Source organism: Lagopus muta, chromosome 7 (genome assembly GCF_023343835.1).
Source record: "Lagopus muta isolate bLagMut1 chromosome 7, bLagMut1 primary, whole genome shotgun sequence".
NCBI classification, from domain to species: Eukaryota; Metazoa; Chordata; class Aves; order Galliformes; family Phasianidae; genus Lagopus; species Lagopus muta.
In genome coordinates, this window is record NC_064439.1 from 1079902 (window position 1) to 1104402 (window position 24501).

General features: G+C 61.0%; 2 protein-coding genes and 1 long non-coding RNA gene across 10 annotated transcripts in view; 2 read left to right on the forward strand and 1 right to left on the reverse strand.

The window, feature by feature from the left end:
• Positions 1-24501, forward strand: part of LOC125696226 (GTPase IMAP family member 8-like) — a 25533-nt gene continuing 1032 nt past the window's right edge. Inside the window, exons 1-8 of one of the 7 annotated variants that reach the window (XM_048951681.1) lie at positions 4274-4332; positions 5235-5286; positions 11555-12182; positions 12982-12990; positions 13560-13597; positions 18465-19092; positions 19892-19900; positions 24439-24476. In XM_048951681.1, coding sequence (XP_048807638.1) covers positions 4297-4332; positions 5235-5286; positions 11555-12182; positions 12982-12990; positions 13560-13597; positions 18465-19092; positions 19892-19900; positions 24439-24476 — 1438 coding nt within the window. In that variant the 5' untranslated portion in view covers positions 4274-4296. Of the gene's footprint in view, positions 91-303; positions 433-2523; positions 2867-4273; positions 4333-5234; positions 5287-11554; positions 12183-12981; positions 12991-13545; positions 13598-13767; positions 13939-14398; positions 14452-18464; positions 19093-19891; positions 19901-20979; positions 20996-24438; positions 24477-24501 lie in introns of those variants that run through there. The other 6 variants (XR_007378227.1, XR_007378225.1, XR_007378226.1 and 3 more) reach the window with 6 other exon arrangements.
• Positions 5306-6591, forward strand: LOC125695703 (GTPase IMAP family member 1-like). Its single transcript, XM_048950532.1, is given in 3 exon segments — positions 5306-5315; positions 5529-5641; positions 5716-6591. Coding segments are annotated over 3 exon segments (999 nt in total).
• Positions 19132-24501, reverse strand: part of LOC125696228 (uncharacterized) — a 16663-nt gene continuing 11293 nt past the window's right edge. For both annotated transcript variants that reach the window (XR_007378232.1, XR_007378233.1), the window contains exon 3: positions 19132-19863. This is a non-coding gene — a long non-coding RNA (uncharacterized LOC125696228). The remainder of the gene's footprint in view (positions 19864-24501) is intronic.

A 24501-nucleotide genomic window follows, 5' to 3' on the forward strand; every position in this document is an offset into this window, starting at 1 on the left:
CTGCAGCACTGCACGGCACGGCTGTGCTTCTGTTCAGTGAGAGTGTACCAATAGGACCAAGGTGAATGGCCCTAATGGAAAAGAGGACAGGTTTAGATTAGGCATGATGAAACAATTCTTCAAGACAAGGGTGGTGAGGCCATAACTAAGTTTCCCGGAAGAGCTGCTGATGCCCCATCCCTGGCAGCGCCCGAGTCCAGGCTGGATGTGGCTTTGCACAGCGGGCGGTGTCCCCGCACTGGGGCAGCTCAGATGTGGCCAATGGTGGAGCAGCGCTACGTGTGATCGCAGCACTGCCCTCCTCCCGACGCCGCCTCTAAAAGCGCTGCTGAGCTGCACAGCGCTTCCAGCCCCGGCGCTGCTGTGCGGGACGAGAGCAGCAACAGCACGAGTGCAGCAGTCAGAGCTGGGACACAGCGCAGCGCTGCTTTGGTGAGTTGCTGCAGCTCTGCTGCCACTGCCGGAACAAATTCCAAGGCAGCAGAATCTGCTTTCAGGGAGTGGGTTCTGACTTCCATGAATGAGGGTCAACCAGTATCTCTTTCCAAAGGCAAAGTCAATGTTAATGGGTAACTTTGATGCCACTTGGCTTTCTCCATGCTGTGGGACTGACCTGAGTCCCCAGAGATCATCTGTGTCACCTTCATTGGCACAGGGAGGGAAGCAGGGCAGGTTTGTGCCACTCTCACTCAACATCTCTCTCCTCCCAGGCTCCCCGTGTGAGTGTGAGCGCTCTCCCGATGGCAGGACATCACAGCACAGGTGAGCTGCTCCCCCCCTGCGCGCTGTTGCATCTCCTGAGGCTGCCTCCCATCTCCCCGCTCTGAGAGCCGCACAGAGCACGGCTGAGGGCAGATGGGGCAGCGCTGTACAGCCTGACATACAGCACAGGGGTCAAGCTGCACCCCAAAACTCACTGCCTCGGTGCCCGTTGCGTAGAGCTGTGCCCCGCTGGTGACATGAAGGGCAGGCAATGGCCCAAGGGCCAATGCTGCACGAACCCTGCTGCGTTATCTGCTCAGTGTGTGACTGCTTGGAAAGGGAGAGTCCGCCCCGAGCAGTGCTGGGGCTCAGGTTGCTGTCAGATCGCTGTCACTTTCTGTTTCTGCTCTCAGGAGAGCACTGGGTGCAGCCATTTAGAAAGCCTGGAGCCCAACAGCCCTGGGCGCCCTCAGGGCCACACGTTCCTCTGACGGACCCCGAGGAGCACAGCTGGGCCGAGGGGAGCTGCGCACTGGGGGCTCACGCACATCTCTGCTTGTTCCCCAGGGTCCCAGCTGAGGATCCTGCTGGTGGGCAAGACGGGGAGTGGGAAGAGCGCGACAGGGAACACCATCCTTGGGAAGGAGGCGTTTGAATCGAAGCTGTCAGAAAGTTCAGTAACCTCTGACTACAGCAGTGCCCAGAGCCACCTCTGTGGAAGGGCAGTGGAGGTTGTGGACACTCCAGGCCTCTTTGACACAAGAGAAACCAACCTGAAAACGGCTGAAAAGATCAAGAACGGCCTTCGATACCTCTCTACAGGGGTCCATGCCATCGTCCTGGTGATGCAGCTGGGTCGAATCACTCAGGAAGAGAAGGAAGTGGTTGAGTGGGTGACCAAGATATTCAATATTGAAGCACAGAGGTACACAATCCTGTTATTCACCCGAGCAGAACAGCTGCAGAAACCAGGAGGTCTGAAGAGTTTCATAGAAGGGAGTTCATACCTCAAGGCCTTGGCAGCCAAGTGTGGAAATCGGTGCATTGGATTCAGCAACAGAGCCACCGGGGAGGAGAGGGATCGGCAGGTTGCAGAGCTCATCAGCATGATTGATGCCATGGTAGAGCAGAACGGCGCTGCTCCGTGTTACACGCGAGAGATGCTGGAGAAGGACAAACGGACCTTTTTGCAGAAGGTTGGTACCATCCTGCAGGCGGCGAGGGGTCGGTCAGGCAGGAGGTGTCTCTGCTGTCGTGCCGTTCCTGCTGCCTTTCAGGGCGAGGCGGGGCATGGTTGTATGGGCTGTGATCACAGCCCGAGCTGCAGCAGATCGTGCAGCGTTTGGACAGCAGTGTGAGACACAGCGTTTGGATTGGAGTGGTCCTGGGCAGAGCCAGGGGTCGGATCCCTGTGGGTCCCTTCCAACCCAGCATATTCTGTGATCCTCTGATGGAGAGGCCATGGATGTCCAGTGTGGGGGTGCAAAGAGCTGGTGGGGCGCAGCGGGGTGCAGAGCCAGGACAGGAGACAGGGAGCACAACTGGAAGCACAGGAACTCTGAGGAAACATCAGCACTCCCTTTGCCGTCTGTGCAGGTGGGTGAGCACCACTACGGCTGCCCAGCACTGCCGTGGGGTCTCCGTCCCTGCAGAGGTTCCACAGCCAAAGGGACACAGCCCTGGGCAGCGGGCGATGGGGGACCGATGGGCGGGGATAAATGGAGCGGGCGGTGTGCAGAAATGCCTGAGCCCAGGTGAGCTGTGGTTTGGGGATGTGGGATTTGCTGACATGGTGAATGGCTGACATGTAAAAGAGGACAGGTTTAGATTAGGCACCATGAAACAATTCTTCAAGACAAGGGTGGTGAGGCCGTAAATCAAGTTACCTGGAAGAGCTGCTGATGCCCCATCCCTGGCAGCGCCCGAGTCCAGGCTGGATGTGGCTTTGCACAGCGGGCGGTGTCCCCGCACTGGGGCAGCTCAGATGTGGCCAATGGTGGAGCAGCGCTACGTGTGATCCCAGCACTGCCCTCCTCCCGACGCCGCCTCTAAAAGCGCTGCTGAGCTGCACAGCGCTTCCAGCCCCGGCGCTGCTGTGCGGGACGAGAGCAGCAACAGCACGAGTGCAGCAGTCAGAGCTGGGACACAGCGCAGCGCTGCTTTGGTGAGTTGCTGCAGCTCTGCTGCCACTGCCGGAACAAATTCCAAGGCAGCAGAATCTGCTTTCAGGGAGTGGGTTCTGACTTCCATGAATGAGGGTCAACCAGTATCTCTTTCCAAAGGCAAAGTCAATGTTAATGGGTAACTTTGATGCCACTTGGCTTTCTCCATGCTGTGGGACTGACCTGAGTCCCCAGAGATCATCTGTGTCACCTTCATTGGCACAGGGAGGGAAGCAGGGCAGGTTTGTGCCACTCTCATTCAACATCTCTCTCCTCCCAGGCTCCCTGTGTGAGTGTGAGCGCTCTCCCGATGGCAGGACATCACAGCACAGGTGAGCTGCTCCCCCCCTGCGCGCTGTTGCATCTCCTGAGGCTGCCTCCCATCTCCCCGCTCTGAGAGCCGCACAGAGCACGGCTGAGGGCAGATGGGGCAGCGCTGTACAGCCTGACATACAGCACAGGGGTCAAGCTGCACCCCAAAACTCACTGCCTCGGTGCCCGTTGCGTAGAGCTGTGCCCCGCTGGTGACATGAAGGGCAGGCAATGGCCCAAGGGCCAATGCTGCACGAACCCTGCTGCGTTATCTGCTCAGTGTGTGACTGCTTGGAAAGGGAGAGTCCGCCCCGAGCAGTGCTGGGGCTCAGGTTGCTGTCAGATCGCTGTCACTTTCTGTTTCTGCTCTCAGGAGAGCACTGGGTGCAGCCATTTAGAAAGCCTGGAGCCCAACAGCCCTGGGCGCCCTCAGGGCCACACGTTCCTCTGACGGACCCCGAGGAGCACAGCTGGGCCGAGGGGAGCTGCGCACTGGGGGCTCACGCACATCTCTGCTTGTTCCCCAGGGTCCCAGCTGAGGATCCTGCTGGTGGGCAAGACGGGGAGTGGGAAGAGCGCGACAGGGAACACCATCCTTGGGAAGGAGGCGTTTGAATCGAAGCTGTCAGAAAGTTCCGTAACCTCTGACTACAGCAGTGCCCAGAGCCACCTCTGTGGAAGGGCAGTGGAGGTTGTGGACACTCCAGGCCTCTTTGACACAAGAGAAACCAACCTGAAAACGTCTGAAAAGATCAAGAACGGCCTTCGATACCTCTCTACAGGGGTCCATGCCATCGTCCTGGTGATGCAGCTGGGTCGAATCACTCAGGAAGAGAAGGAAGTGGTTGAGTGGGTGACCAAGATATTCAATATTGAAGCACAGAGGTACACAATCCTGTTATTCACCCGAGCAGAACAGCTGCAGAAACCAGGAGGTCTGAAGAGTTTCATAGAAGGGAGTTCATACCTCAAGGCCTTGGCAGCCAAGTGTGGAAATCGGTGCATTGGATTCAGCAACAGAGCCACCGGGGAGGAGAGGGATCGGCAGGTTGCAGAGCTCATCAGCATGATTGATGCCATGGTAGAGCAGAACGGCGCTGCTCCGTGTTACACGCGAGAGATGCTGGAGAAGGACAAACGGACCTTTTTGCAGAAGGTTGGTACCATCCTGCAGGCGGCGAGGGGTCGGTCAGGCAGGAGGTGTCTCTGCTGTCGTGCCGTTCCTGCTGCCTTTCAGGGCGAGGCGGGGCATGGTTGTATGGGCTGTGATCACAGCCCGAGCTGCAGCAGATCGTGCAGCGTTTGGACAGCAGTGTGAGACACAGCGTTTGGATTGGAGTGGTCCTGGGCAGAGCCAGGGGTCGGATCCCTGTGGGTCCCTTCCAACCCAGCATATTCTGTGATCCTCTGATGGAGAGGCCATGGATGTCCAGTGTGGGGGTGCAAAGAGCTGGTGGGGCGCAGCGGGGTGCAGAGCCAGGACAGGAGACAGGGGGCACAACTGGAAGCACAGGAACTCTGAGGAAACATCAGCACTCCCTTTGCCATCTGTGCAGGTGGGTGAGCACCACTGCGGCTGCCCAGCACTGCCGTGGGGTCTCCGTCCCTGCAGAGGTTCCACAGCCAAAGGGACACAGCCCTGGGCAGCGGGCGATGGGGAACCGATGGGCGGGGATAAATGGAGCGGGCGGTGTGCAGAAATGCCTGAGCCCAGGTGAGCTGTGGTTTGGGGATGTGGGATTTGGTCTGCCCTGCCTGCACAGGGACACCCAGAGCAGGGGGCACAGCCTCATGTGTGCGGCAATGGAGGTTCATAAGGAGGAAACCCCACAGCCTCTGTGTCCTTGTGCCAGGGCTGCAGCACTGCACGGCACAGCAATGCTTCCTTTATCCTAGAGTACAGCAATAGGACAAAGGTGAACGGCTCGTTCCTGTGTGACCTAACCTACGTGTTCCTGCTTCAGCAGGGGGATTGCGATGGACGATCCTTGAGGTCCCTTCCAACCCCTGATATTCTGTGATTTCTGCAGCTCTCACTTAAAATCTCTCTCCTTCCAGACTCCCCATGTGAGTGTGAGCGCTCTCCCGATGGCAGGACGTCACAGCACAGGTGAGCCGCTCAGCTCTACATGCAGGCAGGCGCAGCCCAGCCGGGCTCCTGGCTGAGTGCTGGGAAGCACGGGGAGTTCATGTGGGCTTTGTGGGAGGCCGTGGCCTCGGGGGCGTCCTGAGGCTGCCTCCCATCTCCGCCCTGAGAGCTCACAGAGCGAGGCTGAGGGCGGACGGGGCCGAGCGAGCCCTGCGTGCCTGCTGGCAGCCGGCTCCAGCCCGTGCCCCGTCCCGTCCCCGCAGGACACAGCGGTGGCTCGGGGACACCTTTCCTCGTGGCCCTAGAACGGGCCCTCGGTGCCCAGAACGGGACGGGGTCCGCGGGAGCGCGGCGCGGGGCGGGCGGCCCCAGGGGCGTGCGGCCAGCTCCGGAGGACGCCTCACGCCCCTCCGCTCCCCCGCAGAGCCCTTCCGGCAGCCGGAGCCGAAGGGCCGCTGGATGCGGGACGACGAAGCGCCACCGGAGCTGCGGCTGCTGCTCGTCGGGAAGAGCGGCGGCGGGAGGAGCGCGACGGGGAACAGCATCCTGGGGCGGGCGGCCTTCGAGTCGCGGCTGTCCACGCGCGCGGTGACGCAGAGGAGCGAGCGGCAGAGCGGCTCGTGGAAGGGTTACCGCGTGCACGTGGTGGACACGCCGGACGCCTTCGACTCGCCGGAGCGCAGCGCCCGGTGCCTCCGCGAGGTCGCCCGCTGCGCGCTGCTGTCGGCGCCGGGGCCGCACGCGCTGCTGCTGGTGACTCAGCTGGGCCACTTCACGCAGGAGGACGAGGCGGCCGTCCGGCAAGTGTGGCGGCTGTTCGGGCGCGGAGCCGCCGAGCGCACCGTCGTGGTCTTCACGCACGGGGACGAGCTGACGGGCGGCTCCCTTGTGCGGCACGTGGAGGACACCGGCACCGCCGCGCTGCGGGAGCTGCTGTGGGACTGCGGGGGACGGTGCTGCGCCTTCGACAACAGGGCAGTCGGGGGGGCGGGAGAGAAGCGGGTCGGGGAGCTGCTGGAGACGGTGCTGCGCATGCTGGGGGGAGACCTGAGCGCCCACTACCGGAACGAGCTCTTCGACGGCGCCGTGCAGCTCCTGAAGCGCCGGGACGTCGACTTCGAGGAGAAATGCGATATCCTGGCCGAAAACATGGAGCGGCAGCTGCGGGGCTGGTGGCACACGTGGCTCCTGGAGTGGCTGCGGTCCATCCCGGCTGTGCGACGGCTGTGCCGCACGCCGTGAGCGCGGTGCGTCTGCTGCTGCTTCTCCTGCGTCCTTTCAGCGCTGCTGGCCCTCTGGCGCGCCCTGCGGTCTGTGCACTCCTGAGGCTGTCAGAGCGTTATCTCGGTGTACCGGCGCTTTGTGCGTTAGCCAGCAGAGCTGTGCCGTGCTCCCTTTCCCTGGTAGGCGCACTGCAGCGCTGGCCCATAAAACACGAAGCTGCTTTTCCTCCCAACAGCGCTGCAGCTCCGTGCGGGCTGCACACCTCGGTGTGAATACAGCGTCACAAAGTGCGAGCCTGCCGTGTTGTGTTGTGGTTTTGTCCCCATTTGTAGCCAGCGGGGTGGCCTGGCTGTGTTGGGGCGGTCAGGGACTGTCGCCCAATGCCCTCGTGCTGCTGGGAGAGCATGGAGTGTCCAGGCAGAGGAAGCAGCACTCGTGGGATGGGAACAGTGCCCACGGGACGGGGACTACAGCCACGGGAAGGGATCCATCCCAAGTCAGCTCTGGTGGCACAGGGTGGGGATGGGGTCGGTCACAGGGCCTTCAGTGCCGTGGTCTGAGGGCTCCTCACATCCCCACAGGAGGCGGGGTGGGCGCAGGGTTTGGGGAGATCCCTGAGCATGGCTTATGGAGGGACTAAAGGATAATTACGGTAATTAGTGTAATATTTGTGTTTTAATTAGCGCTCTGCATGCAGCATTGCTTCCTACTGCTCCCAGGGGCGCAGGGCGCTGTCAGCAGCATCAGCACTGTTCTGAAACCAGCGGGAATCACAGCCCGGACAGAGCCCATCCCCACGAGGGGCCTCTGGAAAAGGGAGGAGAAAGTGCAGCTGTTGTTCCTTGAAGCCGTCAGGGGGAACTCGAGCCCCCAAGGGAGCGCAGGGCGCTGAGCTGTGGGCTGTGTGACAACCGAAAGTGAAAGCATTCCTGCTGCTCCTGCTGCCCTCGGCTGAACCAAAGCCCGGGCTGAGCCGCTCCCATTCCCGAAAGTCACACGCTGAGCAGAAAGCACACGGCCCCTCTGGGCCCCGTCCCGTTCCGTGCAGCAGGCAAAGGGACGGCCGGGGGTGGGGGGGCTCCCCTTGTGGGGGGTCTCTGCAGCCCCGGGACCGCTGCCCTCAGCTGCACACTGAGCTGAGAGACAACGCAGTCATTGTCAGCAGCCAACGCGGGCTGGTGAGGGGCAAAACGTGTCCTGGGAACTCGGTGTGCAGGTCCAGCAGTCACCACTGAGCTGCTCATGGGGATCCAGCTGGTTGGATGCAGAGCTGTTTCAGTTGCTGCAGTGCCTCCATAGCATTGCTCCCAGGAAGCTGCAGGCACAACGCCTGGCACACAGCTGCACACGGGCACGGTGTGATGGGTGAATGCTGGGCTGGCGGTGTTGAGACACGGGGGGAGATCACAGAATCACAGAATCACCCGGGTTGGAAGGGACCCCAAGGATCATGTAGTTCCAACCCCCCTGCCTAGCAGGGCCACCAAACATTCACATTCAGATCAGGTTGCCCAGGACCCCGTCCAACCTGGCCTTAAACACGTCCAAGGACGGGGCATCCACAACCTCCCTGGGCAGCCCGTTCCAGGGCCCAACCACTCTCCTAGTAAAGAACTTCCCCCTAACATCCAACCTAAGTCTTCCCTCCTTCAACTTAAAACCATTTCCCCTAGTCCTGCTGTTGTCAGCCCTTTTGAAGAGTTTACTCCCCTCCTGGGTGTAGGTTCCCTTCAGGTATTGATAGGCTGCAATGAGGTCACCCCGCAGCCTTCTCTTCTCCAGGCTGAACAAGCCCAACTCCCTCAGCCTGTCCTCATAGGGGAGGTGCTCCAGCCCCTTGATCATCTTAGTCGCCCTCCTCTGGACCCTTTCCAAAATCTCAATGTCTTTCTTGTACTGAGGGCTCCACACCTGGACACAGGACTCCAGATGGGGCCTCACAAGAGCCGTGTAGAGAGGGACAATCACCTCCCTGTCCCTGCTGGCCACCCCTCTCCTGATGGAGCCCAGGATCCCATTTGCCTTTCGAGCTGCCAGAGCGCACTGCTGGCTCATGTTCAGTCTCTCGTCCATCAGGACCCCCAGGTCCTTCTCTGCCGAGCTGCTCTCAAGGACCACTCCTCCCAGCCTGTACAGGTGCCTGGGGTTCTTCCGGCCCAAATGCAAAACCTTGCACTTTGCCGTGTTGAACCTCATCAGGTTCACCTGAGCCCAGCCCTCCAGCCTGTCGAGGTCCCTCTGAATGGCATCCCTTCCTTCCACCGTATCAACCGCACCACTCAGCTTGGTGTCGTCAGCAAACTTGCTGAGGGTGCACTCAATTCCCTCATCGATGTCATTAATAAAGATGTTAAAGAGCACCGGTCCCAAGACAGACCCTTGGGGGACACCACTTGTTACCGGCCTCCACCTGGACATAGAGCCATTGACCACCACCCTCTGTCTGCGGCCTTTCAACCAATTGCTTATCCATCGGGTCGTCCACCCATCAAATCCACTTCCCTCCAATTTGGAGATGAGGATGTGGTGGGGGACCATGTCAAAGGCCTTGCTCAGGTCCAGGTAAATGACATCGGTCGCCTTCCCTTCGTCCACCAATGCCGTCACTCCATCATAGAAGGCCACAAGATTAGTTAGGCATGACCTTCCTTTGGTGAAGCCGTGCTGGCTGTCTCGGATCACATGCTCATTCTTTATGTGACCGAGCATGTTGTCCAGGAGGATCTGTTCCATCATCTTCCCAGGCACGGAGGTGAGACTCACCGGCCTGTAGTTCCCCGGGTCCTCCCTGCTCCCCTTCTTGTATATGGGAGTGACGTGACCCTTCCTCCAGTCGTCCGGGACCTCACCTGACAGCCACGGCTTCTCAAATATGATGGAGAGCGGCTCGGCAACCACCTCGGCCAGCTCCTTCAGGACCCTGGGATGCACGCCATCCGGCCCCATAGACTTGTATTCATTCAGTCTAAGGAGGCACTCTCGGACTTGCTCTGCCCTTACAGTGGGGAGGGATTTACCTCCTTGGTCCCCACATAGAGGTTTGGGGATGCAGGGTTCAGGGACGTGAAAAAGACTAGAATCCTGGCCACCAGTGAAGATCGAGGTGAAGAACTCATTCAGCACCTCAGCTTTCTCTTCATCTGTTGAAGCCAGTTCTCCTTTTAAATTTACCAAAGTAGGTACGCCCGTTTTGGCCTGTCTCTTCTGGCCAATGTACCTGTAGAAGGTTTTCTTATTGTTTTTCACGTCCCTTGCCAAGTTCAGTTCTGCCTGCGCCTTGGCTTCCCTGATCCCACGTCTGCAAGTCCGGACGGCATTCCTGTACTCTTCCCAGGTGACACAGCCTTGTTTCCAGAGCTTGTACACCCCTTTCTTCGCCCTCAGTTCTCTCAGCAGGTCCTTGCTGAGCCATGCCGGTTTCCTACCTCGCCTGCCCACTTTCTTATTCAGAGGAATGGAGACCTCTTGTGCTTCCAGGAGATGTGCTGGTGGCAGTCACTGGGGGCTCCACAGGGCTCCATCTCAGGGCTGATTCTCTCCAGTGTTCCCTTCAGTGACTGGGGTTGGGTTCCCATTATGGGGGGGGGGAGGAGCAGAGGTCAGACAGCAGCTGCACAGAAGGGCTCTGGGGGCTGTGGGACGGCCCGGTGCATGTGAGCCCTTAGTATGCCCTGCAGCCAAAAGAGCCCCAAGCGCTGGGTGCAGCAGCCCAGCAGTGCTGGTGAGGGAAGGGACTGTGCCCTCTGCTCTGTGCTGCAGCCTGACCTCGAGCATGGGGTGCTGCTGCGTGAGAAGGGCATGGAGCTGTTAGAGCATCCAAAGGAGGGCTGTGGAGATGGGGAAGGGTCTGCAGAGCAAGGGCTGTGAGGAGAGCTGAGGGCCCTGGGTTTGCTGTGCCCAGAGCAGAGGAGGCTGAGGGGAGGGCTCATGGCCCTGCAGCTCCTCATGGCCCTACAGACCCTCATGTCCCAGGGAGGAGGACCCACAGCCTCTGGGTCCAGGGCTGCAGCAGTGCACAGAACAAGAATACAGCTTCCTGGATCCAAGAGTGCCTTGGAAGGACAGAGGTGAATGTGTTGAATGCAAAAGAGGGAAGGGCCTGTGAGCCTTCAATCAAGTTTCCAGGAAGAGCTGCTGATGCCCCATCCCTGGCAGTGCCCAAGTCCAGGCTGGATGTGGCAGCTGAGGGCACAGCGGTGTGCGGTGGGTGCAGCCTGAGACACAGCGCAGGGGGAAAGGCATACGGCAAGCCTTGCTGTCTCTGTGGCTGTTGCCATGCCTCACTGAAGCCGTGCAGGGCAGGGAGGGGCTGAAAAAACAACCCTGCACAAACGCTGCTGCTGCGTTTTCTGCTGAGCGCCTGAATTCTCGAAGTGGAGCAGTTCAGCCTGGGATTTGCTTACTCCACGCAGTGCTGGGACTCAGGTTGCTGTGAGATCACTTTCACTTTCTGTTCCTGCTTTTGGAGGAGCACTGGGTGCAGCCCTCTGAGGAATCCAAGGGACGGACGTTCCTGGGCAGCCTCAGGGCCACGCGTTCCTCCTGATGGAGCCTGAGGCCACCGGAGGGGGGGAGCTGGGCTGCCCACAGCGTGTTGTTGGCGCTGGGCTGAAGCTGGAGCCGATCTTGTGGCAGTGAGGAGACGCTGTTGTCTGTGTGGCACCAAAGCCAGAGGAGCTGCTGCACTGGCCGCAGTCCCCAGCTGCTTCTCCACGGAGTGGGGAAGGTGGCGGTGGGAGCCGTGCTGTGCCCATTTCAGTGCAGCCGTGGGGCTTTGTGTCCCTTTTGCAGAGGATCCTTTGGTCAGAACCTTCAGTTTGGGCTTGGCTTCCTGCTGGGCACGATCCGTTTTCCCGTGGGAGAGCTGAGAGAGGGGATGGGGCCAGGAAGAGCTGAGCGAGCCCTGCGTGCCTGCTGGCAGCCGGCTCCAGCCCGTGCCCCGTCCCGTCCCCGCAGGGCACAGCGGTGGCTCGGGGACACCTTTCCTCGTGGCCCCGGCACTCCGTGGCCAGCAGGGGGTGTCCCGGCACCGCGGGGCTCACACTCGTCTCTGCTTGGTCCACAGGGTCCCAGCTGAGCCTCATCCTGGTGGGCAAGACAGGGAATGGGAAGAGTGCGACAGGGAACACCATCCTTGGGAGGGAAGCATTTACTTCTAATTTGTCAGCTGAGTCGTTAACACAAGTGTGTGAAAAAGAAGAATGCTTCTTCGGTGACAGATTAATTGAAGTTGTCGACACGCCCGGCCTTTTTGACACTAAGGAAGTCAATGAGAAAAGAGCTGAAATGATTCAGAAAGCCTTTAAGAAACTCTATTCAGGGGTCCACGCCATCATCCTGGTGATGCAGCTGGCCCGAATCAGTAAGGAAGAGCAGGAAGTGGCTGAGTGGGTGACCAGAATCTTCCATTCTAAAGCAGAGAGATACACAATCCTCTTATTCACCCGAGCAGAGGAGCTGGAGGATCCAAAAGGTCTGAAGGGCTTCATAGACAAGAGCCCATACCTCAAGGGCCTGGCAGCCAAGTGTGGAAATCGGTACATTGGTTTCAGCAATGGAGTCACTGGAGAGAAAAGGGATCAGCAGGTTACAGAGCTCATCAACATGATTGATGCCATGATCGAGAAGAATGGCAGGGCTCCGCGTTACACACGAGAAATGCTGGAGGAAGACACACGGACATTCCGTGAAAAGTTTTGTACCATCCTGTAGGCAGCGAGGGGTCGGTCCCAGAACAGGGACCTCCTCTGCTGTGCTGTTCCTGCTGTCTGTATGGGGTGATGTGAGGCAGGGTGTGTGGTGATGGGCCTGAAGGAGCTGTCAATAAACACTGAGCATTGCTGTGTGGAGGAGCATCCGTCTGTGCCCTGGGTTCTGGGGTGCTGAGCAGTGCTGGCAGGAGGTGGTCGCACACACGGTGCAGTGGGGACGAGGCCCAGTGCCGGCTGTGCCTGCGGGGATGGGATGTGGAGGGCTGGTGCCCGTGGCTGTGGGCATGCAGGCTGCTCTGGAGGATGGCGGGGATGTGGAAGGGGAGCTGCCCTCGGTGCGAGAGCTGAGGTTCTCCAGCAGCCTTTGCTCCGAGATGTGTTGTGTGCACTGCTGGAATGGAGCACGCTTACGGGAAAGGCGTCTGTGGGACCTCGGGCCTCAGCTGGCGTGTGCAGGTGATGTGGGCGCTCTGCAGCTCGGAGGCAGCAGCAGGACGGGCAGCACATTGCTGGCAGAATGGTCAGGATGAAACGTTCAGCACACAGCTACACACGCACACAGTGCTGGGGGTGAAGACCGGGGCTCCGGGATCTGGGACAGGGGGGCACTGTGCTGGTGGCAGTCATGGGGGGTTCCGCTGGGCTCCGTGTCAGGGCTGATTCTCTTCAGTCTTCTCTCCATGACTGGAAACTGTCACTGAGGTGCACTGAGGAAGGTTGTGGAAGACACTGCACTGCCATGAGCTGCTGACTCTGTCAGGGGCGAAGAGGCCTGGCAGAGAGAGCCTTAGTGATGGCAGGACCAGGGAGTGCCCAACGGAATGGAGGTGACCAGAGCAAGAGCTGCATTCTGCACGTGGGATGAGGCTGTCCTGGGTGTATGTAAAGAAACAGAGGCTGGACGGCAGCCCCACAGAAGGGGTCTGGGGGCTTTTGGTCATCCTGGTGGACGTGAGCCCAGAGTGCCCTGCTGTAGCAGCAATGCTCTGTGCAGGAGGAGAGCAGCAACAGCAGACAGTGCAGCAGTCAGAGCTGGGACACAGCGCAGCGCTGCTTTGGTGAGTTGCTGCAGCTCTGCTGCCACTGCCGGAACAAATTCCAAGGCAGCAGAATCTGCTTTCAGGGAGAGGGTTCTGACTTCCATGAATGAGGGTCAACCACTATCTCTTTCCAAAGGCAAAGTCAATGTTGATGGGTAACTTTGATGCCATTTGGCTTTCTCCATGCACACGCGGCTGTGGGACTGACCTGAGTCCCCAGAGATCATCTGTGTCTCCTTCTTTGGCACAGGGAGGGAAGCAGGGCAGGTTTGTGCCACTCTCACTCAACATCTCTCTCCTCCCAGGCTCCCCGTGTGAGTGTGAGCGCTCTCCCGATGGCAGGACATCACAGCACAGGTGAGCCACTCCCAGCTGCATGCAGGCAGGTGCAGCCCAGCGGGGCTCCTGGCTGAGTGCTGGGGAGCACGGGGGGTTCGCATCCTGGTGCAGCCTCGTGCACGCGTGGGCTTTGTGGGAGGCCGTGGCCTCGGGGGCGTCCTGAGGCTGCCTCCCATCTCTGCTTTCAGAGCCGCCCAGATCGAGGCTGAGGGTGGATGGGGCCCACGAGCCCTGTGTGCCTGCTGGTTTGGGGCCCGGTCTCCTTGTCCGGTCGCGGGGTCCGGGCTCTGAGGGTGTTGTCTGTAACGGGACGGGGTCCATGGCAGCTCGGCGTGGGCTCGGCAGTCCCTGGAGGAGAAGCTGTCCCTCCTGTCCGACCCGTGTCCCGCTGTCCCCGCAGGTCGGCGGCCGGAGCTGCGCGTTGTGCTGCTGGGGCGGAGCGGAGCGGGGCGCAGCGCCACCGGCAACACGTTGCTGGGCGAGGAGCGCTTCGAGTCCCGGCTGGCGTCCCAACCCGTCACCACCACGTGCAAAGACGGCAGGCGGGATTGGGGCGAGTGGTGCGTGGTGGTCATGGACACCCCGGCGATTTTCGGGGGGTCTCAGTGCGACAAGCAGCATTTGGCCGAGGAGCGCCAGCGCTGCCTCAGATTCGCTGCCAATGAGCCCTGCGTGCTGCTGCTGGTGACACAGCTGGGCCGTTACACGCGGGAGGACCGCGAGGTGCAGGAGAGCGTGCAGAAGCTCTTTGGGAAGGGCGCTAAGCAGCGCATGATGGCAATGAGCTAAGGAAAGAAGGACTTAGTTTTCTAATTGTAGTAGTGAAATGTAATTGGAATTGAAGCTACTGAACAAACGAGAGTTTCCAAAACGCAAAGCTCTTGTGCCGATGCTGCAGCAGCTGTGACACACAGGGAGCAAAGGAGAGCGCTGCTGTGAGCATTGGGTTCTGCTGTCATTGCCTCCCCCTGGAAGATGGAAATAACAAAATAAAGCGTTGTGGGAGCGCCGTGTCTTTCTGGGAGTTGTAGCTCATTCTTCGGAGCCGCCGCGTCGCCTCGTTGACTCCCACCAACGGTTGCGCTGCAGCGGCCGGGGCCGAGGGGAGCGGGGTGAGTGCGGGCACCGAGGAGCCGCCCCGCGAGCAGCCCCGGTGCCGGCGGCGCCCCGCGTGCCGCTCCGTGCCCGCGGCCGTCCGCCGCCCCGCTCCCCGTCGGGCCGGCAGCCCCCAGCGGAGCGCGTCGCGTCGCGGCGGGTCGGGAAACGCCCGGCCACCCCGGAGCCCCCGGCGTGGGGTGCGGGCGGAGCCGGCAGGGAGGGCGGCGACCACCGGCGCCGCGCGGCGCGGAGGAGCCCGGCTGGGGGACGTGGCGCTGCGGGAGCGCGGGGCGGCGGGGCGGCGCGTCCGTTCGAGCTCGCAGGGGCGGCGGTACCGCGCGACTCCGCTGCCAGGGACGGCGCTGAGGTAACCAAGCGCGTTGACGGGAAACGGGCGCGTTGACGGGAAAGGCGCTTACGGAATGCGCCACCTTCGGCCCGGCTGCCGGCGGGGCGGCCGCTCCCCGCGGAGCGACAGGCAACCCCCGGCTGCTCCCCGTGACTCTGCGCCCCGGGCTGCCCCCGAACGGCCCGTCGTGCTCCGACCCCGCGACCCCACATAAAAGCCGGCCGGGCTGCCGCGGTGGCGCGGAGGAGCGAGCGGCGGAGCGGCTCGTGGAGGGCTTACGGCGTGCACGCGGTGGACGCGCCCGACGCCTTCGACTCGCCGGAGCGCAGCGCCCGGTGCCGCCGCGAGGTCGCCCGCTGCGCGCTGCGCGGGGTGGGCGCAGGGTTTGGGCAGATCCCTGAGCATGGCACGTGGAGGGACTAAAGGAGAATTACGGTAATTAGTGTAATATTTGTGTTTTAATTAGCGCTCTGCATGCAGCATTGCTTCCTACTGCTCCCAGCGGTCCAGGGCGCTGTCAGCAGCATCAGCACTGTTCTGAAACCAGCGGGAATCACAGCCCGGACAGAGCCCATCCCCACGAGGGGCCTCTGGAAAAGGGAGGAGAAAGTGCAGCTGTTGTTCCTTGAAGCCGTCAGGGGGAACTCGAGCCCCCAAGGGAGTGTAGGGCGCTGAGCTGTGGGCTGTGTGACAACCGAAAGTGAAAGCATTCCTGCTGCTCCTGCTGCCCTCGGCTGAACCAAAGCCCGGGCTGAGCCGCTCCCATTCCCGAAAGTCACACGCTGAGCAGAAAGCACACGGCCCCTCTGGGCCCCGTCCCGTTCCGTGCAGCAGGCAAAGGGACGGCCGGGGGTGGGGGGGCTCCCCTTGTGGGGGGTCTCTGCACCCCCGGGACCGCTGCCCTCAGCTGCACACCGAGCTGAGAGACAACGCAGTCATTGTCAGCAGCCAACGCGGGCTGGTGAGGGGCAAAACGTGTCCTGGGAACTCGGTGTGCAGGTCCAGCAGTCACCCACTGAGCTGCTCATGGGGATCCAGCTGGTTGGATGCAGAGCTGTTTCGGTTGCTGCAGTGCCTCCATAGCATTGCTCCCAGGAAGCTGCAGGCACAACGCCTGGCACACAGCTGCACACGGGCACGGTGTGATGGGTGAATGCTGGGCTGGCGGTGTTGAGACACGGGGGGAGATGTGCTGGTGGCAGTCACTGGGGGCTCCACAGGGCTCCATCTCAGGGCTGATTCTCTCCAGTGTTCCCTTCAGTGACTGGGTTCGGGTTCTCAGTACAGGGCGGGGGGGAACAGAGGTCGGACAGCAGCCGCACAGAAGGGCTCTGGGGGCTGTGGGACGGCCCGGTGCATGTGAGCCCTTAGTATGCCCTGCAGCCAAAAGAGCCCCAAGCGCTGGGTGCAGCAGCCCAGCAGTGCTGCTGAGGGAAGGGACTGTGCCCTCTGCTCTGTGCTGCAGCCTGACCTCGAGCATGGGGTGCTGCTGCGTGAGAAGGGCACGGAGCTGTTAGAGTGGGTGGTCTGCAGAGGTGCCTGAGGCCCCAAGTGAGCTGTGGTTTGGGGATGGTGGGATTTGGTCTGCCCTGCCTGCACAGGGACACCCAGAGCAGGTGGCACAGCCTCATGTGTGAGGGCTGAATGTGCACAAGGAGAAAACCCCACAGCCTCTGGGTCCTTGTGCCAGGGCTGCAGCACTGCACGGCACGGCTGTGCTTCTGTTCAGTGAGAGTGTACCAATAGGACCAAGGTGAATGGCCCTAATGGAAAAGAGGACAGGTTTAGATTAGGCATGATGAAACAATTCTTCAAGACAAGGGTGGTGAGGCCGTAAATCAAGTTACCTGGAAGAGCTGCTGATGCCCCATCCCTGGCAGCGCCCGAGTCCAGGCTGGATGTGGCTTTGCACAGCGGGCGGTGTCCCCGCACTGGGGCTGCTCAGATGTGGCCAATGGTGGAGCAGCGCTACGTGTGATCCCAGCACTGCCCTCCCCCCGACGCCGCCTCTAAAAGCGCTGCTGAGCTGCACAGCGCTTCCAGCCCCGGCGCTGCTGTGCGGGACGAGAGCAGCAACAGCACGAGTGCAGCAGTCAGAGCTGGGACACAGCGCAGCGCTGCTTTGGTGAGTTGCTGCAGCTCTGCTGCCACTGCCGGAACAAATTCCAAGGCAGCAGAATCTGCTTTCAGGGAGTGGGTTCTGACTTCCATGGATGATGGTCAACCAGTATCTCTTTCCAAAGACAGAGTCAATGCAGATGGGTAACTTTGATGCCATTTGGCTTTCTCCATGCACACGCGGCTGTGGGACGGACCTGAGTCCCCAGAGATCATCTGTGTCACCTTCATTGGCACAGGGAGGGAAGCAGGGCAGGTTTGTGCCACTCTCACTCAACATCTCTCTCCTCCCAGGCTCCCCGTGTGAGTGTGAGCGCTCTCCCGATGGCAGGACGTCACAGCACAGGTGAGCTGCTCCCCCCCCCTGCGCGCTGTTGCATCTCCTGAGGCTGCCTCCCATCTCCCCGCTCTGAGAGCCGCACAGAGCACGGCTGAGGGCGGATGGGACAGCGGTGTGCGGTGGGTACAGCCTGAGACACAGCGCAGGGGGAAAGGCATACGGCAAGCCTTGCTGTCTCTGTGGCTGTTGCCATGCCTCACTGAAGCCGTGCAGGGCAGGGAGGGGCTGAAAAAACAACCCTGCACAAACGCTGCTGCGTTTTCTGCTGAGCGCCTGAATTCTCGGAAGTGGAGCAGTTCAGCCTGGGCTTTTGCTTACTCCACGCAGTGCTGGGACTCAGGTTGCTGTGAGATCGCTTTCACTTTCTGTTCCTGCTTTTGGAGGAGCACTGGGTGCAGCCCTCTGAGGAATCCAAGGGACGGACGTTCCTGGGCAGCCTGAGGGCCACGCGTTCCTCCTGATGGAGCCTGAGGCCACCGGAGGGGGGGAGCTGGGCTGCCCACAGCGTGTTGTTGGCGCTGGGCTGAAGCTGGAGCCGATCTTGTGGCAGTGAGGAGACGCTGTTGGCTGTGTGGCACCAAAGCCAGAGGAGCTGCTGCACTGGCCGCAGTCCCCAGCTGCTTCTCCACGGAGTGGGGAAGGTGGCGGTGGGAGCCGTGCTGTGCCCATTTCAGTGCAGCCGTGGGGCTTTGTGTCCCTTTTGCAGAGGATCCTTTGGTCAGAACCTTCAGTTTGGGCTTGGCTTCCTGCTGGGCACGATCCGTTTTCCCGTGGGAGAGCTGAGAGAGGGGATGGGGCCAGGAAGAGCTGAGCGAGCCCTGCGTGCCTGCTGGCAGCCGGCTCCAGCCCGTGCCCCGTCCCGTCCCCGCAGGGCACAGCGGTGGCTCGGGGACACCTTTCCTCGTGGCCCCGGCACTCCGTGGCCAGCAGGGGGTGTCCCGGCACCGCGGGGCTCACACTCGTCTCTGCTTGGTCCACAGGGTCCCAGCTGAGCCTCATCCTGGTGGGCAAGACGGGGAATGGGAAGAGTGCGACAGGGAACACCATCCTTGGGAGGGAAGCATTTACTTCTAATTTGTCAGCTGAGTCGTTAACACAAGTGTGTGAAAAAGAAGAATGCTTCTTCGGTGACAGATTAATTGAAGTTGTCGACACGCCCGGCCTTTTTGACACTAAGGAAGTCAACGAGAAAACAGCTGAAAAGATTCAGAAAGCCTTTAAGAAACTCTATTCAGGGGTCCACGCCATCATCCTGGTGATGCAGCTGGCCCGAATCAGTAAGGAAGAGCAGGAAGTGGCTGAGTGGGTGACCAGAATCTTCCATTCTAAAGCAGAGAGATACACAATCCTCTTATTCACCCGAGCAGAGGAGCTGGAGGATCCAAAAGGTCTGAAGGGCTTCATAGACAAGAGCCCATACCTCAAGGGCCTGGCAGCCAAGTGTGGAAATCGGTACATTGGTTTCAGCAATGGAGTCACTGGAGAGAAAAGGGATCAGCAGGTTGCAGAGCTCATCAACATGATTGATGCCATGGTCGAGCAGAATGGCAGTGCTCCGCGTTACACACGAGAAATGCTGGAGGAAGACACACGGACATTCTTTGAGAAGTTTTGTACCATCCTGTAGGCAGCGAGGGGTCGGTCCCAGAACAGGGACCTCCTCTGCTGTGCTGTTCCTGCTGTCTGTATGGGGTGATGTGAGGCAGGGTGTGTGGTGATGGGCCTGAAGGAGCTGTCAATAAACACTGAGCATTGCTGTGTGGAGGAGCATCCGTCTGTGCCCTGGGTTCTGGGGTGCTGAGCAGTGCTGGCAGGAGGTGGTCGCACACACGGTGCAGTGGGGACGAGGCCCAGTGCCGGCTGTGCCTGCGGGGATGGGATGTGGAGGGCTGGTGCCCGTGGCTGTGGGCATGCAGGCTGCTCTGGAGGATGGCGGGGATGTGGAAGGGGAGCTGCCCTCGGTGCGAGAGCTGAGGTTCTCCAGCAGCCTTTGCTCCGAGATGTGTTGTGTGCACTGCTGGAATGGAGCACGCTTACGGGAAAGGCGTCTGTGGGACCTCGGGCCTCAGCTGGCGTGTGCAGGTGATGTGGGCGCTCTGCAGCTCGGAGGCAGCAGCAGGACAGGCAGCACATTGCTGGCAGAATGGTCAGGATGAAACGTTCAGCACACAGCTACACACGCACACAGTGCTGGGGGTGAAGACCGGGGCTCCGGGATCTGGGACAGGGGGGCACTGTGCTGGTGGCAGTCATGGGGGGTTCCGCTGGGCTCCGTGTCAGGGCTGATTCTCTTCAGTCTTCTCTCCATGACTGGAAACTGTCACTAAGGTGCACTGAGGAAGGTTGTGGAAGACACTGCACTGCCATGAGCTGCTGACTCTGTCAGGGGTGAAGAGGCCTGGCAGAGAGAGCCTTAGTGATGGCAGGACCAGGCAGTGCCCAACGGAATGGAGGTGACCAGAGCAAGAGCTGCATTCTGCACGTGGGATGGGGCTGTCCTGGGTGTATGTAAAGAAACAGAGGCTGGACGGCAGCCCCACAGAAGGGGTCTGGGGGCTTTTGGTCATCCTGGTGGACGTGAGCCCAGAGTGCCCTGCTGTAGCAGCAATGCTCAGTGAGGAAACTGATGCTCAATTTCCACTTCTGCAAACTGAATCAAAACCTTGTTATCAAATACACTATCCAATTCTCTTTCCTGTGAGCATATTTATATCTCAAAAGTGAGTTTTTCTTAGGAAAAGTGCCCGAGTCCAGGCTGGATGTGGCTTTGCACAGCGGGCGGTGTCCCCGCACTGGGGCAGCTCAGATGTGGCCAATGGTGGAGCAGCGCTACGTGTGATCCCAGCACTGCCCTCCTCCCGACGCCGCCTCTAAAAGCGCTGCTGAGCTGCACAGCGCTTCCAGCCCCGGCGCTGCTGTGCGGGACGAGAGCAGCAACAGCACGAGTGCAGCAGTCAGAGCTGGGACACAGCGCAGCGCTGCTTTGGTGAGTTGCTGCAGCTCTGCTGCCACTGCCGGAACAAATTCCAAGGCAGCAGAATCTGCTTTCAGGGAGTGGGTTCTGACTTCCATGAATGAGGGTCAACCAGTTTCACTTTCCAAAGGCAAAGTCAATGTTGATGGGTAACTTTGATGCCATTTGGCTTTCTCCATGCACACCCGGCTGTGGGACTGACCTGAGTCCCCAGAGATCATCTGTGTCTCCTTCTTTGGCACAGGGAGGGAAGCAGGGCAGGTTTGTGCCACTCTCACTCAACATCTCTCTCCTCCCAGGCTCCCCGTGTGAGTGTGAGCGCTCTCCCGATGGCAGGACGTCACAGCACAGGTGAGCCACTCCCAGCTGCATGCAGGCAGGCGCAGCCCAGCCGGGCTCCTGGCTGAGTGCTGGGGTGCACGGGGGGTTCGCATCCTGGTGCAGCCTCGTGCACGCGTGGGCTTTGTGGGAGGCCGTGGCCTCGGGGGCGTCCTGAGGCTGCCTCCCATCTCTGCTTTCAGAGCCGCCCAGATCGAGGCTGAGGGTGGATGGGGCCCACGAGCCCTGTGTGCCTGCTGCTTTGGGGCCCGGTCTTCTTGTCCGGTTGCGGGGTCCGGGCTCTGAGGGTGTTGTCTGTAACGGGACGGGGTCCATGGCAGCTCGGCGTGGGCTCGGCAGTCCCTGGAGGAGAAGCTGTCCGTCCCGTCCGACCCGTGTCCCGCTGTCCCCGCAGGTCGGCGGCCGGAGCTGCGCATTGTGCAGCGTTGACTTAGTTTTCTAATTGTAGTAGTGAAATGTAATTGGAATTGAAGCTACTGAACAAACGAGAGTTTCCAAAACGCAAAGCTCTTGTGCTGATTCTGCAGCAGCTGGGACACACAGGCAGCAAAGGAGAGCGCTGCTGTGAGCTTTGGGTTCTGCTGTCATTGCCTCCCCCTGGAAGATGGAAATAACAAAATAAAGCGTTGTGGGAGCGCCGTGCCTTTCTGGGAGTTGTAGCTCATTCTTCGGAGCCGCCGCGTCGCCTCGTTGACTCCCATCGCTGCGTGACGCAGGGAAAGTGGAATAACGAGGAAAAAACCACGAAACCGCGACGGCTGCGCTGCCGCGGCCGGGGCCGAACGGCTCCGGCTGAGTGCGGGCACCGAGGAGCCGCCCCGGCTCGGAGCCGCCCCGCGAGCAGCCCCGGTGCCGGCGGCGCCCCGCTCCGTCTCCGCGGCCGTCCGCCGCCCCGCTCCCCGTCGGGCCGGCAGCCCCCAGCGGAGCGCGTCGCGTCAGGGCGGGTCGGGAAACGCCCGGCCACCCCGGAGCCCCCGGGAGCTCGGCCCGGGTGCGGGGCGAGGGCGGAGCCGGCAGGGAGGGCGGCGACCCCCGGGGCCGCGCGGCGCAGAGGAGCCCGGCTGGGGGACGTGGCGCTGCGGGAGCGCGGGGAGGCGGGGCGGCGCGTCCGTTTGCGCTCGGCGGGGCGGCGGTACCGCGCGGCTCCGCTGCCAGGGCCGGCGCTGAGGGAACCGACCTCGTTGACGGGAAACGGGCGCGTTGACGGGAAAGGCGCTTACGGAATGCGCCACCTTCGGCCCGGCTGCCGGCGGGGCGGCCGCTCCCCGCGGAGCGACAGGCAACCCCCGGCTGCTCCCCGTGACTCTGCGCCCCGGGCTGCCCCCGAACGGCCCGTCGTGCTCCGACCCCGCGACCTTACATAAAAGCCGGCCGGGCTCCCGCGGTGGCGCGGAGGAGCGAGCGGCGGAGCGGCTCGTGGAGGGCTTACGGCGTGCACGCGGTGGACGCGCCCGACGCCTTCGACTCGCCGGAGCGCAGCGCCCGGTGCCGCCGCGAGGTCGCCCGCTGCGCGCTGCGCGGGGTGGGCGCAGGGTTTGGGCAGATCCCTGAGCATGGCACGTGGAGGGACTAAAGGAGAATTACGGTAATTAGTGTACTATTTGTGTTTTAATTAGCGCTCTGCATGCAGCATTGCTTCCTACTGCTCCCAGCGGTCCAGGGCGCTGTCAGCAGCATCAGCACGGTTCTGAAACCAGCGGGAATCACAGCCCGGACAGAGCCCATCCCCACGAGGGGCCACTGGAAAAGGGAGGAGAAAGTGCAGCTGTTGTTCCTTGAAGCCGTCAGGGGGAACTCGAGCCCCCAAGGGAGCGCAGGGCGCTGAGCTGTGGGCTGTGTGACAACCGAAAGTGAAAGCATTCCTGCTGCTCCTGCTGCCCTCGGCTGAACCAAAGCCCGGGCTGAGCCGCTCCCATTCCCGAAAGTCACACGCTGAGCAGAAAGCACACGGCCCCTCTGGGCCCCGTCCCGTTCCGTGCAGCAGGCAAAGGGACGGCCGGGGGTGGGGGGGCTCCCCTTGTGGGGGGTCTCTGCAGCCCCGGGACCGCTGCCCTCAGCTGCACACCGAGCTGAGAGACAACGCAGTCATTGTCAGCAGCCAACGCGGGCTGGTGAGGGGCAAAACCTGTCCTGGGAACTCGGTGTGCAGGTCCAGCAGTCACCCACTGAGCTGCTCATGGGGATCCAGCTGGTTGGATGCAGAGCTGTTTCGGTTGCTGCAGTGCCTCCATAGCATTGCTCCCAGGAAGCTGCAGGCACAACGCCTGGCACACAGCTGCACACGGGCACGGTGTGATGGGTGAATGCTGGGCTGGCGGTGTTGAGACACGGGGGGAGATGTGCTGGTGGCAGTCACTGGGGGCTCCACAGGGCTCCATCTCAGGGCTGATTCTCTCCAGTGTTCCCTTCAGTGACTGGGGTTGGGTTCTCAGTACAGGGCGGGGGGGAGCAGAGGTCAGACAGCAGCTACACAGAAGGGCTCTGGGGGCTGTGGGACGGCCCGGTGCATGTGAGCCCTTAGTATGCCCTGCAGCCAAAAGAGCCCCAAGCGCTGGGTGCAGCAGCCCAGCAGTGCTGCTGAGGGAAGGGACTGTGCCCTCTGCTCTGTGCTGCAGCCTGACCTCGAGCATGGGGTGCTGCTGCGTGAGAAGGGCATGGAGCTGTTAGAGTGGGTGGTCTGCAGAGGTGCCTGAGGCCCCAAGTGAGCTGTGGTTTGGGGATGGTGGGATTTGGTCTGCCCTGCCTCCACAGGGACACGCAGAACAGGTGGCACAGCCTCATGTGTGAGGGCTGAATGTGCACAAGGAGAAAACCCCACAGCCTCTGGGTCCTTGTGCCAGGGCTGCAGCACTGCAAGGCACAGCTGTGCTTCTGTTCAGTGAGAGTGTACCAATAGGACCAAGGTGAATGGCCCTAATGGAAAAGAATACAGTTTTAGATTAGGCATGATGAAACAATTCTTCAAGACAAGGGTGGTGAGGCCGTAAATCAAGTTACCTGGAAGAGCTGCTGATGCCCCATCCCTGGCAGCGCCCGAGTCCAGGCTGGATGTGGCTTTGCACAGCGGGCGGTGTCCCCGCACTGGGGCTGCTCAGATGGGGCCAATGGTGGAGCAGCGCTACGTGTGATCCCAGCACTGCCCTCCTCCCGACGCCGCCTCTAAAAGCGCTGCTGAGCTGCACAGCGCTTCCAGCCCCGGCGCTGCTGTGCGGGACGAGAGCAGCAACAGCACGAGTGCAGCAGTCAGAGCTGGGACACAGCGCAGCGCTGCTTTGGTGAGTTGCTGCAGCTCTGCTGCCACTGCCGGAACAAATTCCAAGGCAGCAGAATCTGCTTTCAGGGAGTGGGTTCTGGCTTCCATGAATGAGGAACAGTCCATATTCCTTACCTAAGGTGCTGACAAAGTCAATGCAGTTGGGTAACTTTGAATGAGGGACAGTCATCATTTCTTTCCAAAGGCAAAGTCAATGCAGATGGGTAACTTTGATGCCATTTGGCTTTCTCCATGCACACCCGGCTGTGGGACTGACCTGAGTCCCCAAGGATCATCTGTGTCTCCTTCATTGGCACAGGGAGGGAAGCAGGGCAGGTTTGTGCCACTCTCACTTAAAATCTCTCTCCTCCCAGGCTCCCCATGTGAGTGTGAGCGCTCTCCCGATGGCAGGACATCACAGCACAGGTGAGCTGCTCAGCTCCGCACACAG